The sequence below is a fragment of the Lithobates pipiens genome, unplaced genomic scaffold, assembly GCF_037356315.1.
Source record: "Lithobates pipiens isolate NorthernLeopardFrog02 unplaced genomic scaffold, aLitPip1_a1.2 Scaffold_3, whole genome shotgun sequence".
Lineage (NCBI taxonomy): Eukaryota > Metazoa > Chordata > Amphibia > Anura > Ranidae > Lithobates > Lithobates pipiens.
This window is the reverse complement of record NW_027507790.1, coordinates 227624861-227640978: the sequence shown is the minus strand read 5'-3', so window position 1 is coordinate 227640978 and position 16118 is coordinate 227624861. Positions and strand designations below refer to the sequence as shown.

The 16118-nt window shown below is 43.7% G+C and overlaps 1 protein-coding gene across 1 annotated transcript in view; it reads right to left on the bottom strand.

Moving 5' to 3' along the window:
• RANBP3L (RAN binding protein 3 like) overlaps positions 1-16118 on the bottom strand; it is a 73709-nt gene that overhangs the window by 37754 nt on the left and 19837 nt on the right. The window contains exon 2 of the mRNA XM_077462855.1: positions 1805-1863. Coding sequence (XP_077318981.1) covers positions 1805-1863 — 59 coding nt within the window. The remainder of the gene's footprint in view (positions 1-1804; positions 1864-16118) is intronic.

The following is a 16118-nucleotide window of genomic DNA, read 5'->3' as shown; positions in this document are numbered from 1 at the left end:
TTTTTACGTTACAGAAAGCCCTGTAGCATTTAGCTTTTAAAAGAGATCACCGCCCAAAAACCTTGTATGTCTGGAGTAAGGGGGGATTAGGAGAGGTAAAGCCCAATTCAACTTTCCGGTTCAATCACTTAATTACAGTCTAGGTGTATTAAAACAAAAAGGTCTTCAATTATTTACTATTGCTTCTCTTTCAAAAGCAGAGTTGAAAAGCCTGTCCCCTACCAGCATGCTTCAGAGTGGGACCCTTACTCTCAGTGGCTGGGAAGCAGAGATCTCTCTGCAGAGATCTGACCCCCCCCCCCCCCCCTCAGACTGCAAATCTATAGGTCTAAAATCAGTGGTGAGGACGTGTCAGACCTCTGCAGAGACACCACGGCTTCACCACAGACAGGAATCCCACTGAGTTGCTGGCATGGGACAGGCTTTCCTACTGAAGCAGTAGCTGCTTTACAAAAAATAAAAAAATAAAAATAAAAAAATATATATAAATGATATAAAAAACACTTTGTTTCAATGCAACTGGGAAGAATTTAAAAATAATAAAATGGAGAGCTGGGCTCAAAGTATGATATTAAAGCGGAGCTCCAGTAGTTAAAGTCAGCACCTAGAAAAGCTGTAGCTGCTCACGTTTAATAAAACACACATTCACCCGTCCTAGGACCCAGCGATGTGATCACCCAAACTGTTGCTTCTTTCCTTCTCCTCTTCCCGGCATTTCAATTGTGGGTGCCGCGCTGCGCCTGCTGAATGGTCCGGCACACTTCTGGGACATGTGACGTATCCCAGAAGACTGCATGGAGGGAGGGAGGGGGGGGGGAGAACTTCTAGGCCTAGGTGATATCTGCAGAAGTGGGAGCGGGCACCTGTCATTACTAGGTCTTCTTATATCTATATTACATAATGTGCTGTCATAATTATGTAACAGAAAACTACAGTCTTTGCTAACAGAGATTTACCCTCCTATAGAAGTCAGTTATCAGCTGTGAGTTCAAGCAGGAGACAGCCATCATGGGATACTCACTGCCTTGCATTGGACTGACAATTCTTCTATAAAACACGGGAGGGCATACATGTGAATAACAGCACACACACCTCTCTCAGAGAGAAAAGGGTCGCACTATTAGAACAAATTTATATTTGTTCATTCTGGACAGGTTATTTGTAAAATTTCCTGTTTATAATTGCCAATTACATCCCTAAGTGCCAGAATCGATATTTCTGTCCCTAAAAGTTACTTTGTAAAGTGGTTGTTAACCCTTACAAACCACTTTGACCTACAGGTAAGCCTAGATTAAGGCTTACCTGTAGGTCCAAGAAATATCTCCTAAACCTACACGGTTTAGGAGATATTTGCCAAAACACAGGCACCCGTGCAGGCACACTGAGCGCACCGCTGTCAACGGCGATATGCCGCGAGTGGCGGCTCCCGTGCGCATGCGCGGGAGTGACGTCATCGCGGCTTCGTCGAATGACAGCGCTGGAGCAGCGAGATCCACCGAGAAGATGAAGCTCCGGAATACAGGGGACAGCGGTGACTTCACTGGCTCCTGTGTCAGGTAAGTGACACATAATGGACTACTATGCAATGCATAGTAGTCCATTATGCTTTACCTTTGCAGGGAATCAAAGAGGAAGTAAACTCATCAGGGTTTACTTCCTCTTTAAGTCTCCCTTTTGGTTGGGCATATATGCGGCAACTTTCCTACATCTTCAACCACTTTTGATTGTGCTGAAATTGGAATAGTTTATTCTGCAAAATGTAAAAAAAAAAAAAAAAAAAAAAAAAAAAAAAAAAAAACTGTACCTTAAATGAGCGTTCCTTCTTTTCCTGTGCAAATGCTGGTTGGGTAAGCAATGAATTATCTGAAAGACAAGTCATGTGATGTGTTACTGCCAATCAATGAAGTGTTTTAGACATTGTGCGCATATCATCATTGCACACCCTTAAAAACGAGAGTGAACAAGGCATCTATAACCATTTACAGAGTAGAAGTCATGATATGCAGTCAAATAATGCAGCAATGGATTTTTAATTACATGTCTACTCATTTCTGCTTCAGAATGAAAATCTTTTGGGATGATTACTAAATTACGCATCATTTTTGGATGGTGCCATACACAATATGATTCATGTACAGTAGAACTTTTATAGCCCTCTCTGATAATCCACCAGGGGGCATAGGGCACAGATCATCATCACCCTTTTCCCCATCTCCAGACGATATGGACATCCTTGAGTAGGCGACGCCAATCACTCAGCTGAAACTTCAAGCCCCGTCAGTATTTTTACTAGTTTTTACATAGGCCCAGCTTGGACCAATATAAATACGTACTGTATGTGTAATACTCTTGGGACCCCCATGGAGGCTGGAAAGCACTGTAATAATCACCACTACAGTGATTTCCACCCACAGCCCATTCCTAGTGACTGCACTGGTGCATAGTGAACACAGGAGGTCACTTGCTTGGCATGGGGGCCAATTCAGAGAACGCTTTGCATTTTTTCAATGTATTCAACATGTTCTACGATTGGATGAGATGGCGTATGGCGTATGTCCTACAGAGGAAACACCAAAAGCCTGGACTGCATTCCGGAATACAGGTGACCATTTCACCCTTCCACACCAGCACAGCTCAATACGGTTTTTAAAATACAGTATATTAAATGTGAGTGTAATGTGATGAGTTTTAAGTTGCCATTAAATTCTTTTAAACTGAATTACATGCCTATTATTCCCTGTATGCATAGGAGGTGATCTTTGGAAATACCAGATGGAAGTTGTGGCATTACTGATCAGCGTTCTTACCAGGAGGTGGAGTGAATATGGGATCTGCGTTTACCATTAACCAGCCACTATATGGATGATGACCATCTAAGCGGTTACCATTTACTACAGGCTTGTTTTTACAGGCCTTAAACCCCTTTCACACTGGGGCGCTTTGCAGGCGATACAGTGCTAAAAATAGCGCCTGCAAAGCGCCCTGAAACAGCCGCTGCTTTGTCTCCCTCAGGGCTTTCACACTGGAGCGGTGCGCTGACAGGACGGTGTAAAAAAAAAAAAAAAAAAAAAGTCCTGCTAGCAGCATCTTTGAAGCGGTGTATACAGCGCTCCTCCACCTCTCCTGCCCATTGAAATCAATGGGGAACCACTGCTATACTGCCAGCAAAGCGGTAAAATCACCCCGCTAGTGGCCGAATAGCGCTGCAAATCCGACTGTAAAGCTGGCCATACACCATACAATTTTCTTATTCAATTTCCTTTAGATTTACCTGCAACTGTGGAGTACAAGGGCTTGCCTGATTGCACACAAACTGAAAAAGTGTTCAGATTTGACCTCATAGTATATGGATTTGGTAAATCTAAAGGAAATCTATAGAAGAAAATTGTATAAATGTATGGCCAGCCTAAAGCGCCGCTAAAAATATCGGCGCTTTACCGCCAACGCACCTCCCGTCCCAGTGTGAATGGGGCCTTAAGATGAGGGCATACCTGATGGAGGACAGTGCACACTGCATGAAGACACTATTTGTTTCACCTTTTTTCTTGTTTATCAATATTGAGGACTGTGTATAACACACACTGAGCACTTGCACTTTTTCCATCTGCTAATGAGCACCTGCACTATAATAATTGGGGATATTCTACTTAATTATCCTATTATCTGATTATTTATTTTATATTACCATTTTTAGAGTTTTAGTGTTATCTGAATCTATGTATATCTTGATAGATAGAGAGAAAAAAAAAAAATTATATAAATATATATATATATATATATATATATATTTGGCCCAAATATATGTATAAATGTGTGTTAGGGACCTTAGGTTGTAAGCTCATTGAGGGTAGGGACTGATTTGAATGTACAATGTATATGTAAAGCGCTGCGTAAACTGACGGCGCTATACAAGTACCTGAAATAAATAAAATCTAGCTAGCTTTCACTTGAAAGGACCAGGAGGATCAGCTGTACAAGGTTCTTTGATCTTCAAACGAGGGTAAAAAAAAAAGAAAAAGAAAAACAAACCTAAATTGCAGTTCTATATTTTCAATTTAAACAGAATGGTCCCATGAGAAAACAATGTCCTAAAAATAACAAAAAACGCAGCTCGTCCAGCCTAGTGTCCTGACCCGCGTTGTCGATGACACATACCGGAGAGCTGTATTAGGCTGAGGCTCAGCACCTGGCAAAGGTTAATGAGCTGAGCCTCATGCTAATCACACAACAAGTGTGGATGGTGCTGCCTACCCGCCCCACTCTCCTGAGCCTGCTGGACACCAGCCTGCAGCTGCACGGGGAGGGCGACCAACTCACACTGGATCAGACTGGGATGGGCTGGTTTGCTGCTCTTGGCAGATGCAGAGAGAGAGAGAGAAATAGAGAGATCTGTAACCGGCTGATGAATAAGTCCCGGCAAAGCTGCCAGACATGAGCTGTTATATAGTAATTGTTCACTAACCTGCTCAGGGTCACAGCACAGTAACACTGTCATCAAGGCCCCTGACAGCAATAATGACGCAGGAAAAACACATAAGAAATGCAGCAAGAATTTCATAGATGTAAATTTCAGAAAGACCCAAGGCTGCCCATACACTATACAATCTGTGTATGAAACTATGTAATAGGAGGACAAACCTAAATCATCCATTCAATTTCGACCACAACATGCAGGGATATACAATGTAATACTGACAATCACACACATAGGTTGGACTTGATGGACTTGTGTCTTTTTTTCAACCTCACCTACTATGTAAAAATAATTGGTATCAAAATCACAGGACGGTGATAAGGAAAAAAAAAAAAAAAAAAAATAAAAAAAAAAGTTCTGGATTACTTCTTTATTCTAAGGAATTATACAATATTAATATATTACTGTAAGGCCCCGTTCACATTTGGAAATTGTAATAGACGAAAATTGGTGCGATTCTGCCCGCGATTCCAAATCACATGGCAATCGCTGAAAAACATGCAACACGCATTTAGGGTGCCATGAATGAATGGCACAACAAACCCAGTGCAATTTTGCAGCTACTGCCACGCAATTCTGTTGTCTGGCAATCGCAGCAAAAAGCGTCTTTAAAAATTGCATGAAGATTGTTGCCAAAAAAAAAAAGCCCAACTCCAGGAAACCTAAGAGCCGGTTCACACTGAGACCACTTGTCAGGCGACTTAGCTGCCTGACAAGTCGGTTCCATTGTACAGAACGGGACGTGTCCTAATCAAAGAGACTCAAGTCGCTCCGACTTAGAAAAAGGTTCCTGTACAACTTTGGGGGTGACTTGAGGCGACTTGTATTGACTTCTATAGAGAAGTCGTTTTGCAAGTCGCCGCTGCTGTCATGTCCAGGTCGCCTGAGGCAGTCGCGCTGCAAGTCGTGCTGCCTCAGTGTGAACCGACCCTAAAAATTATCCATTGCAGAGCTCCTATGGGGTCGATTTACTAAAAACAAATGTAATGCCTTTTTATGATGTCCGAACCAAAATGCATGTATGATGGGGACCTTAGATTGTAAGCATTTTGAGAGTAGGGACTGATGTGAATGTACAATATGGAAAGTGCTGTGTAAGACCCCTTTCACACCACGCCGCGTGGGTGGTAAAACGCTGCTATTTTTAGCGGCGTTTTACCGTCGGATTTGCGGCGCATTTCGGCCGCTAGCGGGGCGCTTTGACAATAGCAGCGTTTTGCCGGCGGCATTACAGCGATGCCCCATTGATTTCAATGGGGAGCAGCGGTGGAGGAGCGGTAAACACACCGCTCCTTCACCGCTCCAAAGAAGCTGCTGGTAGGACGTTTCCTGACGTCCTGCCAGCGTACCGCTGCAGTGTGAAAGCCCTCGGGGCTTTCATACTACAGACAATGGTGCAGCTGTTTTAGGGCTGATTGCAGGCGCTATTTCTAACGCTATAGCGCCTGCAAAATGCCCTTGGTGTGAAAGGGGTCTTATGGAGCTTTTGCACCATGCATTTCCATGTGCGTGAAACCCGCACTGCGATTTTCAGTGCATGGGGTGCCACTAAGCAAAACGCATGTTCTCTGCAGCACCACATTGTGTGTGGCTGTGGGAATGCATGAGATTACACGCATTTCTGCCCAGATGTGACCCTAACCTAAAATATTGGCACTAATAAATTAATAATAATGTAATTTGGTATACTAGAAGCCTTACTATTTAAATGGTCCACTTTAATTAGCGCAGATGTAGATCTGTGATTTAGCCTAGGTTATAGCTACTATAGCTTAACTCACACGATTTCAAACCAGCAATACAGTCCAACTTCGTGGGGCGATTTGACCAACATCTGCGAGCGTTCCTGCACAGAGGTCTATTCAAAACGCCCCCAAAGTCACCAAAAGTAATACAGAAACTACTACTTTTGGTAATCGGTGCAGTGAACTACTACTATTGGTTATCGGTGTGGCGCCGCAACGCTGGTGCTGCTCCAATTCGGACGGTGCCATTTCCGGCAACAACCGCCGATTTGGCATGTCAAATCAGCCCAATGTAAACGTGGGTTTAAAGAGACTCTAACCTCAGGGCTTGTTCACACTGGAACTTCTCACGTGTTTCCTCCACCACGTTGAAAGCACACTAGGTGTGAAATCTGCCTCAAGTGTCAATACAATTCTAATGACACCCTAAATGCAGATTGCAAATGCAGTACGTTTTTGAGCAAAGAAAAAAAAAAAAATTTGTACGCTTGTCAGTTTTTATTGGTCTCTGTCCCTATTAGGGAGATTCACCCCATTTGTCCTGTTTATCATTATCATTGAAAGTGAAAGTAAAAGAAAATCCAATTTTTTCCCCTCAGAAAAGTAGAGGGGAAATCGTCCAATGGAGACAGTAGTTCTGGTGACCTAGGGGTCCCCAAAGAATTCCCTTAATTTGTAGGGATTTCCTCGCACTTCCTGTTTGGCAATGGGACACAGATGTTGGAAAAAAATAAAAATAAATGACATCTGACAGGGGGTTACTTTCCCTTACTTTTTTTTAACAAACATGTTATACTTGCCTCCTCAGTTGATTTTGCACAGAGCAGCCCAGATCCTCCACCTTCTCAGGTTCCTCCTCGCTGCTCCTAAACCCCTCCCTCCTGTCGAGTGCCCCCACAGCAAGCAGCTTGCTATGGGGGCACCCGAGCTGCAGCTTCGTATGGCCATTCAGACATGGAGCTTCTGTTTGGCCCCGCCCTCTCTCTCTCTCCCCAATTGGCTCACTGACAGATTGACAGCTGCTGGAGCCAATGGCACTGCTGCCGCATCTAGGCCAATCATGAGGGAGAGTCCAGGATGGCCAAGGGACGTCGCTGGGACTCAGGTAAGTATGGAGGGGCTGCTACACAGAAGGCTTTTTATCTTAATGCATTATTAAAAAATAAATAAAAAATTGCCTGTACAACTCTTTAAATGTTGCTAGGAGGAGGTGTCTGGTCAAGCAGAAAATGCACCAAAAATGTACATGTGTTTTTCCATGCATTTTTTGCAATTCGATTAAAGTCTATGGAGCCAAAAAGGCACGGTCTTACATGTAAAAAAAAAAAAAAAAAAAAAGTTCCTGCATCTTTGCAAAAAATGCACAGGTGGAAATAGCATACATGTGAACGTGACCCATAGGAACTAATGCTAAATGGACTGTAGTGCATTTCTGCAAATCTGAAAGTGCATATGTATGAACCTAGCCTAAGAAACGAAAATTTTATGAAAAACAGATTACAGCACCGTTACAGCAGTGAATACGTATGGATTATATTTATGTCACGTGTCACGTTTTGTGTCACGTGTGTCGGAAAAAAAAAAAAGTGACCTCGGAAAAGTTGGTCATAAGCACACAATTCAGACCATTCTAGATCGCTGGATTAAAAACACATCGTACAGAAGAGCAGAAGTCATAGGGGAGGTCGCAACACAAACCTTCTGATTGGCTGCCTGTCTGCTGACATCACTCTGTTTACTACAAGCAGCCAAACCAGCTTCTGCGCTGAGAAAACCAAACAACCACAAATCCTACTCCTTTCTCCCATCACCTGGCCAGGACAATAATCGCATACTCTTTTTATTTACACCAGAACACATTTCAGTTGAGCATTAAGTGAAACAGAAACCCTGGTTTAGAATTCAAAAGGAAATAAAAAAAAAATAAACCCCCAAAAATAAAATAAAAACAGAATTGTGGCATAATAGAGAGACAGAAGGAGCCGTGTATAGAAGTATCTGGCTGCGTGGAAGGAAAGTCCTGCACTCCGTCCAGCAGACAATGGACGCTTTGTTCAGCTTAAACAGCAATTCTGTTTTGGATGGCGATCACGGGATTGTCTGAGCGCAGGCAGAGCTGAAATGGATCTTTCAGGCAGCACTACGGGACAAATTGCTTTCAATTTACACAAATGTAATATTCTGCTTAAGGAAATTGGAGCTCGTTAGGTTTTGCGGTACATTTCTGGGTTTCAAAACTGCAATACGTAAAAAGCGACAGTAATCCTATACCGAGTACGCAAAATGCTCTTTAACCACTTCCATACCGCGCCTATTCTGCCACTCCTCTCCTGCATGTAAAAATCCGGCATTCTTACTGTGGGCACCCACTGCGCATGCGCGAGCGGCGCCGTGATACGCCGCACAGTCATTTGGGACATGTGACAGGTCCCAGATGACTGTGCGGCGCCGAGGGGAAGTGATGTCACCAGCCCGGGCACTGAAGGAGGCAGACTACAAGGAACCCCCTAGCAACAGGCATTTAGAGGTGAGTAAAAAAAAAAAAATTCTCTTCATATTTGATTTTTGATTTTTTTATGAATTTTAAGCAATTTTTTTTTTTTAAGAAGTGAAGTGGGACAAACATGACAAGCAAGGAACTAGCAATTTCTAAAGGTGGTGTACAATGGTAGCACAAGCATCAAGCTGACCATAGATGGATTGAATCTCGACCGGTTCAGCAGGGACCAGCCAAATTCCAGTCAATCTATGGCTGTGCCAGCTCCACAGATGTCAGTCTATCAAAATAACTCCTTTCCCTAGTGCCCAATGTACTTCAACAGCTGGTGGGATGGGGGGTCATTTGAAGGCTGGAGTCACACCTATGCAGTTTTTGTGCTTTTTGCATTTTGCAGATTTGCACTACAGTCCATTTAACATGGTTTCCTATGGAACACGTTCTGCAGTGCAAATCTGCAAATTGCAAAAGGCACTAAAAATGCATAGGTGTGAATCCAGCCTTAGTGTGCCTCTAGTGGGGAATCCCCTACTAACAGTTTTATTACTTGTTGAAGCAGATTTGGTATTTTCCCCACTTCATTTAGCAGTGACAGAGCTGTCTGTTCTGCAATAAAATCCCAAAGGAGCGTTGTCACCCTGTGGCATAGGTTAGTCTTAGATGTACTTGTAGTTTTGAATGGACTTTAAATACAGGACAGATTAAAGCAGAGGTTTACGTAATAAAACGTAATAATAAAAGAATAAAAATAAAACGTAATAATAAAAGAATAAAAATAAAAACCAGCAGCTGCACATAGTGCAGCTGCTGCCTTTTAATAATAGGACACTTACCTGTCTTGGAGTCCAGCGATGTTGGCACCGCAGCTGATGTTTCCATCAGCTGTCAAGTGCTGCTGTCGCCATTGTGGGTAAGGTAACCCGGCAGCGTAGCATTTCTGCTTTACACCGGCAACCCTACTGCACATGCCCGAGGCCTGTTCCTCTCCTCTACTGGCCCGGCGACAGGGGAAGGAGGAGGGAGCCCCAGCCGTGATGGCAATACCCATGGCTGAGGCTCCCGGAATTGGGAAAGGATACCTGTTAAAGGCAGGTATCATGTCCCCCCTCCCCCCGAAAGGTGGCAATTGTGGCATCGGAGGGGGGCAGGAATCAGATGAGTGGAAGTTCCACTTATGGGTGGAACGCCGATTTAACCGCATCAGCCCAGAAGGATTTACCCCTTAATGATCATGCAACGTCGTACCCAAACAAAATGTATGTCTTTTTTTCCCCCAAATAGAGCTTTTTTTGGTGCCATTTGATCACCTCTGCGCTTTATTTTTTGCGCTATAAACAAAAAAAAAACTGACAATTTTGAAAAAAAATAATAATAATTTGTTCATCAGTTTACCGTATATACTCGAGTATAAGCCGAGATTTTCAGCCTCTTTTTTGAGGCTGAAAGTGCCCCCCTCGGCTTATACTCGAGTCATCGCTGTCTGCCCGCTCGATCAGCGTGTCGAGCAGACAGACAGCGGCCATTCTATTCAAAAGCCGCGCCTCCGGCTCCGCCTTCGCCTGTGATAGGCGGAACACTGAATTTCCCAGCAGCCTGTGTTCCGCCTATCACGGACATCGTATCATCCTCGTACTACGGACGAGGATGATACGACGTCTGTGATAGGCGGAACACAGGCTGCTGGGAAATTCAGTGTTCCGCCTATCACAGGCGAAGGCGGCGGCGCAGCTTTTGAACTTTACAATGGCCGCCGACGAAGAGGGCACGGGACGGAGGCAAGGGAAGGCACGGCACGGGACGGGACGGGACGGCGGCGGCAAGGCACGGCACGACACGGGACGGATGCAAGGAGGCAAGTCACGGCACGGGACGGAGGCAAGGAGGCAAGGCACGGGACGGAGGCTCGGGACAAAGGTAGGCTGGACACACACACACACACACACACACACACACACACACACACACACACACACACGGATGGAGACACACACAGGGATGGAGACACACACAGGGATGGATGGACGGACACACAGGGATGGACGGACACACAGGGATGGATGGACACACAGGGATGGATGGACACACAGGGATGGACGGACACACAGGGATGGACGGACACACAGGGATGGACGGACACACACACAGGGATGGACAGGCATGTCTCACCCTCGGCTTATACACGAGTCAATAAGTTTGCCAGTTTTTTTGGGGGTAAATTGGGGGCCTCGGCTTATATTCGGGTCGGCCTATACTCGAGTATATACGGTAGGTCAAAACGCATTCTACTTTTTTTACCAAAAAATATCACAATAAGCATATATAGATTGATTTGCGCAAAAGTTAAAGCGTCTACAAAATAGGGGATTTTTAAATTTTTTTTATTTTTACTAGTAATCAGCAATTTTTTTTGGAACTTCGACATTGTGGCGGACAAATCGGGCATAGATTATTAGAGAGAGAGAGAGACGTACCGCAGGCCTGCTATTGCTCTTAAAGCGCCCGCCGTACACCTACGGCGATTCGTGCAGCCGAGCCAACCTGCCACAGTATAACGGCGGCTGGTCGGCAAGCGGTTAAAGCCCAACGTCAGCTGATACTTTAAGTACAGCAACAGAATTTCTTTTTTGCTCCTTTTAAACTTTATTTTTTTTTTTTATTTTTTTTTTTTCAATCATCTTGCATGTAAAATAGGAAAATAAGTGAACTAATCCGTAACACTAAACAAACCTGTTCTGCAGCATGCTTACCATATACTATGCTTGGAGCAACCAATACGGAATTCACAGTTCCAAAATACTAATGCAGAAAAATAAGGTTTGCTGCAAAAAAACAAAAAACAAACAAAAAAAAAAAACACCCTTCTATATTGAGTGATACTACTGCCCTGGATATCACTCACACTCTACACTTTGTCCAATTAGGGAACACTTTGCATGCATGTAGGAAATGCCAAACATTCTCTGAACGGTGCCCATGTCGAATGGGCAAGCGCCTATGTTCCGACTGCAGCAGGACACCCGCTCAGCACAGGACCCAGAAGCAAGTGGAGATCACTGAAGTAGTGGCCAGTTAAGGCTCTTTCACACGACCGATCCGTTCAGGTCCGCCTGTCAGTTTTTCAGGCGGACCTGAATGGATGCTCCATAGACCTCGATGGAGCGTCGGATGTCAGCGGTGAAATGTTCGCTGACATCTGCCCCGACATGTCCTAATGAGCCCCCCCCCCCCCCATAAATACACAAAGGGCTCCAATTTATTTACAGCAATGGGCAAATCTGATATGGGCATTTGGTGTGGCGCACAGTTGTAGCAATTATACAAGAAAAACAATTGTTGGACAACTTGGCCTTCACATATGTGAATTTTAATATGTTTGTTACCCCAACACTTCATATTCCTGATGCCTGCTGTACCATGTACTTGTATAAGAAAGTCTCCTGCTCTCTTTGTATTTCTTTTTTTCATGTATTTCTTCTTTTACATTAAATCCCTGGTGTTCCTGCCAGTCCCTCTGGTTTCCTATTAAAAACTGACCACACTAAGCAGGAGAGCAAACCGTGGTCAGTTCTCAGACTTGTCCTGACAAGCCCTGACTGCGTAGCCATTCACTTGGAAACTCAGTGTGCTGCTGCTTCAACCAACCCCCCCCCCCTCCCCCCACTTTACTTATGCAGCTGAGTACAAGGGAATGTGATCACTTATACAAAAAGGGAAGAAAGGTATAAAAAAAAAATGATATACCTATACAAAAATGTTTTGCCTTTCATTTTCAACTGAATGGGTTGTTTTACAAGGTGATCGTTTACAATCACTTTAAGCTAGACCGCTCCATTATCGGTCATGTCATGTCTTTTCAAAACCTCTTCAGGAGAGAGTAGCAGTAAAAACAGGTAAAAGTGGTGCATTATCATCACCACAAAATGACCAACACTGTAAATGCCAAAAAAATAAAAAATAAAATACAGCTTTGTTTGGCCACTTAGGATGTGTAACTCTAACAGAGAAAGCAATCAAGATAAAAAATTAAAAAATAAAATCTGCAATAAAGTCAGCTTGCCAGTAATTATTTTTGGATTTCATCTCATGGGAAAGGTATAAGTCCAAACTAAGTGTTCCACTAACATACAAAGCCAAGAAGAGCGAGCCAGAACATACTGTCCCAAAAGATACAGCAGCAATCCCGTGTTCACGCCTGCTACAGCATCACAGATTGCCAAGAAATACGTTTATAGGGCTATACCATTGTTACGTGCATTAACCTTTCAGTCTGTTATCTGATAAAATGGGATAATTGGCCAGCACCTAAAATATTTCACAGCTTAGCACCATCACCCCTACTACTAGGGCATGAAAGACTTTGCCAGTGCCCATTTTTATTGGGATTCCAAAGGCCAGGCTGTTAGGAATGAAACCTAATAGCTACATATTACTCTGGCAGAGATATTGGAGTATTTGCAAGACAGAATGGATATAACAAAATCATTAAAACAAAAAAAGTTTATTTCTTTGAATTTAATGCAGATATGAAATTCACAGATTATTGCACCTCTATATTCATCAATATATCGCTTAAATACATTTTTTGTAAATTCAAACAGTGCAAGTCCCAAATTTGACTTGGCATCAGCCTCTTGCAGGACCCATACAGCAGAGCTTCAGAGTGGGGAAGGGAAAAATCGGCCGAAAGAACCAATCAGTTTTGCTGTACTGCAAAGAGCATGCTGATAGAAGGAGAGTTTGCTGGAAAGAATTCCTTCTTACACTGGTGACCACTTTAAAGACCACTAAAGGTAAAAATGAATTTTATAAACAAGCCCCTCTTGCAGTGGTCACCACTGAATAGAACTCCCTAATACATTGGTGGTAAGTGAACAGGGACCCCCTTACACTGGTGGCCGCTGAAAATAATTATTCCTACACTGGAAAGAATTCCTCTTACACTGGTGGCCAATGGAAAGAAGTCCTCTTAGCCCTTGTACACACGGTCGGAGATTCCGACGGAATGTGTCCGATTGGACCGTTTTGTCGGATATTCCGACTGTGTGTGGTCTACATCAGACTGTTTCCGTCGGAGTATCCGACGGACCAAGTTTTCCAACTTGTTGGTAAAATTTTCCGACAAAATGCTCTGATCGGACATACTCCGATCATGTGTAGAGAATTCCGATCGGACAAAGTGCCACGCATGCTCAGATCAAATTCCTACACCAAAGCTATTGGCTACTAGTGTGAACGTAGTCCCGTCGTAACGGAATAACGTAATCACGACGGATTTGGTTGTCGGAATCTCCGACCGTGTGTACAAGGGCTTACACTGGTAGCCACTGGAAAGAATTCATCCTACACTGGAAAGAATTCCTCCTACACTGGAGGCCAATGGAAAGAAGTCCTCTTATACTGGTGGCCACTGGAAAGAATTCGTCCTCTTATACTGGTGGCCACTGGAAAGAATTCATCCTATACTGGTGGCCACTGGAAAGAATTCATCCTACACTGGTGGCCACTGGAAAGAATTCATATTCCTCTTACACTGGAAAGAATTCCTCTTACACTGGAAAGAATTCCTCTTACACTGGTGGCCAATGGAAAGAATTCCTCCTACACTGGAGGCCACTATAAAGAATTCCTCCTACACTGGAGGCCACTATAAAGAATTCCTCCTACACTGGAGGCCACTATAAAGAATTCCTCCTACACTGGAGGCCACTATAAAGAATTCCTCCTACACTGGAGGCCACTATAAAGAATTCCTCCTACACTGGAGGCCACTATAAAGAATTCCTCCTACGCTGGTGGCCACTGGAAAGAATTCCTCCTACACTGGAAAGAATTCCTCCTACACTGGAAAGAATTCCTCCTACACTGGAAAGAATTCCTCCTACACTGGAAAGAATTCCTCCTACACTGGAAAGAATTCCTCCTACACTGGAAAGAATTCCTCCTACACTGGTGGCCACTGGAAAGAATTCCTCCTTCACTGGAAAGAATTCCTCTTACACTAGAAAAAGAAATCCCCATACAAGGGTGGCCACTGGAAAGAATTTCCCATTTCATTGGTTGTCATTGTAGTGCCACAGCTCAAGGAACTCTTAGCAATCTCTGGAAAAAGCCTAGTTTATAAAGGCCACTTTAGGCCCCATTCAATGCAGGCATCAACCTGTGTCTTCAAGCAGCCCCAAGTACTGCAGTGCTATAATATGAAAATGTTAGCACTTCTTTGCCATCTGACCTGCCCCCTCCAATGTCCTGCACCTTTCCATTGTGAGCAAGTGATCAATTTAACCATAAGGTTTAAAGAAATCCAAAACCACATCCGGTAAGGCAGCTAGTTTAAAGACTTCCTGCAGAAACATGTACTCTAGTACAATACAGAACAATTGCAGATCTAACTTAAGCTTCTGACATTGTGAAAACTTGAATGCTAATTAGAGCGTCACGTTGACATTAGTGTGAAGTATTAGGGCATGCCATTTACTTGTAAAAATCCTGCACATAGAATTATCGGTATGAGGTTTCGCCATGCCTTACGAACCAACAACAAACGTGTATTGACAGTCAAAGCTGTTAACACATGACAGAGGAAATGTCACGTGTCCTGGCCTCCGCTTATTCATCTCCACCTGTTACTTCTAGTCTACATGAAGGCCAGTAGCTCGGTGTGTGGGCTTCAGCAACCGGCTTTAGATAGCAAAACAATACGGCTAATTTAGAGACACTGAGAAAAGAAAAATATTTATATTGCCACTATCAATCCAATCCTGGGTTTTTAAACTACACAAGGAGTTACATTCTGGAATCTAATTGATTTATGACCTTTGAAATGAGACTGCAAGTGTTGGAAATGAGGTGACTTTGTTGGGTTGCTGGGCTTACTTTCTCTGATGGGGCAAAGAGCAGGAGACCAAGAAGAAAACCACTGCTTCTCCGAACCAAGATGTGCCATTTGGCCAGGATTTTACAGTATATTTTATATAGCTGCCCCCATGGAAGTTCCCCTGGTAGATATGCCAAGCTCATACAACCAGAGAGCTAGCACAGGGCACACTGGGACATGCCTAATCTCCCGCCTGACCTAAAGAAGTCTTGTAGTGCCCCAAAAAGAGCTGGAGTCTTTGTTAAAGGAGAAGTTCACTTTTTGGGGAAAAAAAAACTCACTTTTTTTGCAGGTAATAAAAAAGTGCATTATTTTTTTTTTTGGAGTCTGTAAAGCATTGCACCAGCGATCAGCAGATCCCTGGTGCAATGCAGGTCTCCAGCAGATCTGCCAGCACATCGACTTGCCCGTACATCCTATATGGGTAAGTAGATACAATCTGACAGGAAGCACGATTGAACTACCACAGGTCATTGAAATCGACAAGCTGACAGCCACAAAGCGTGCCGGACCTTGTCGTTTACCAAG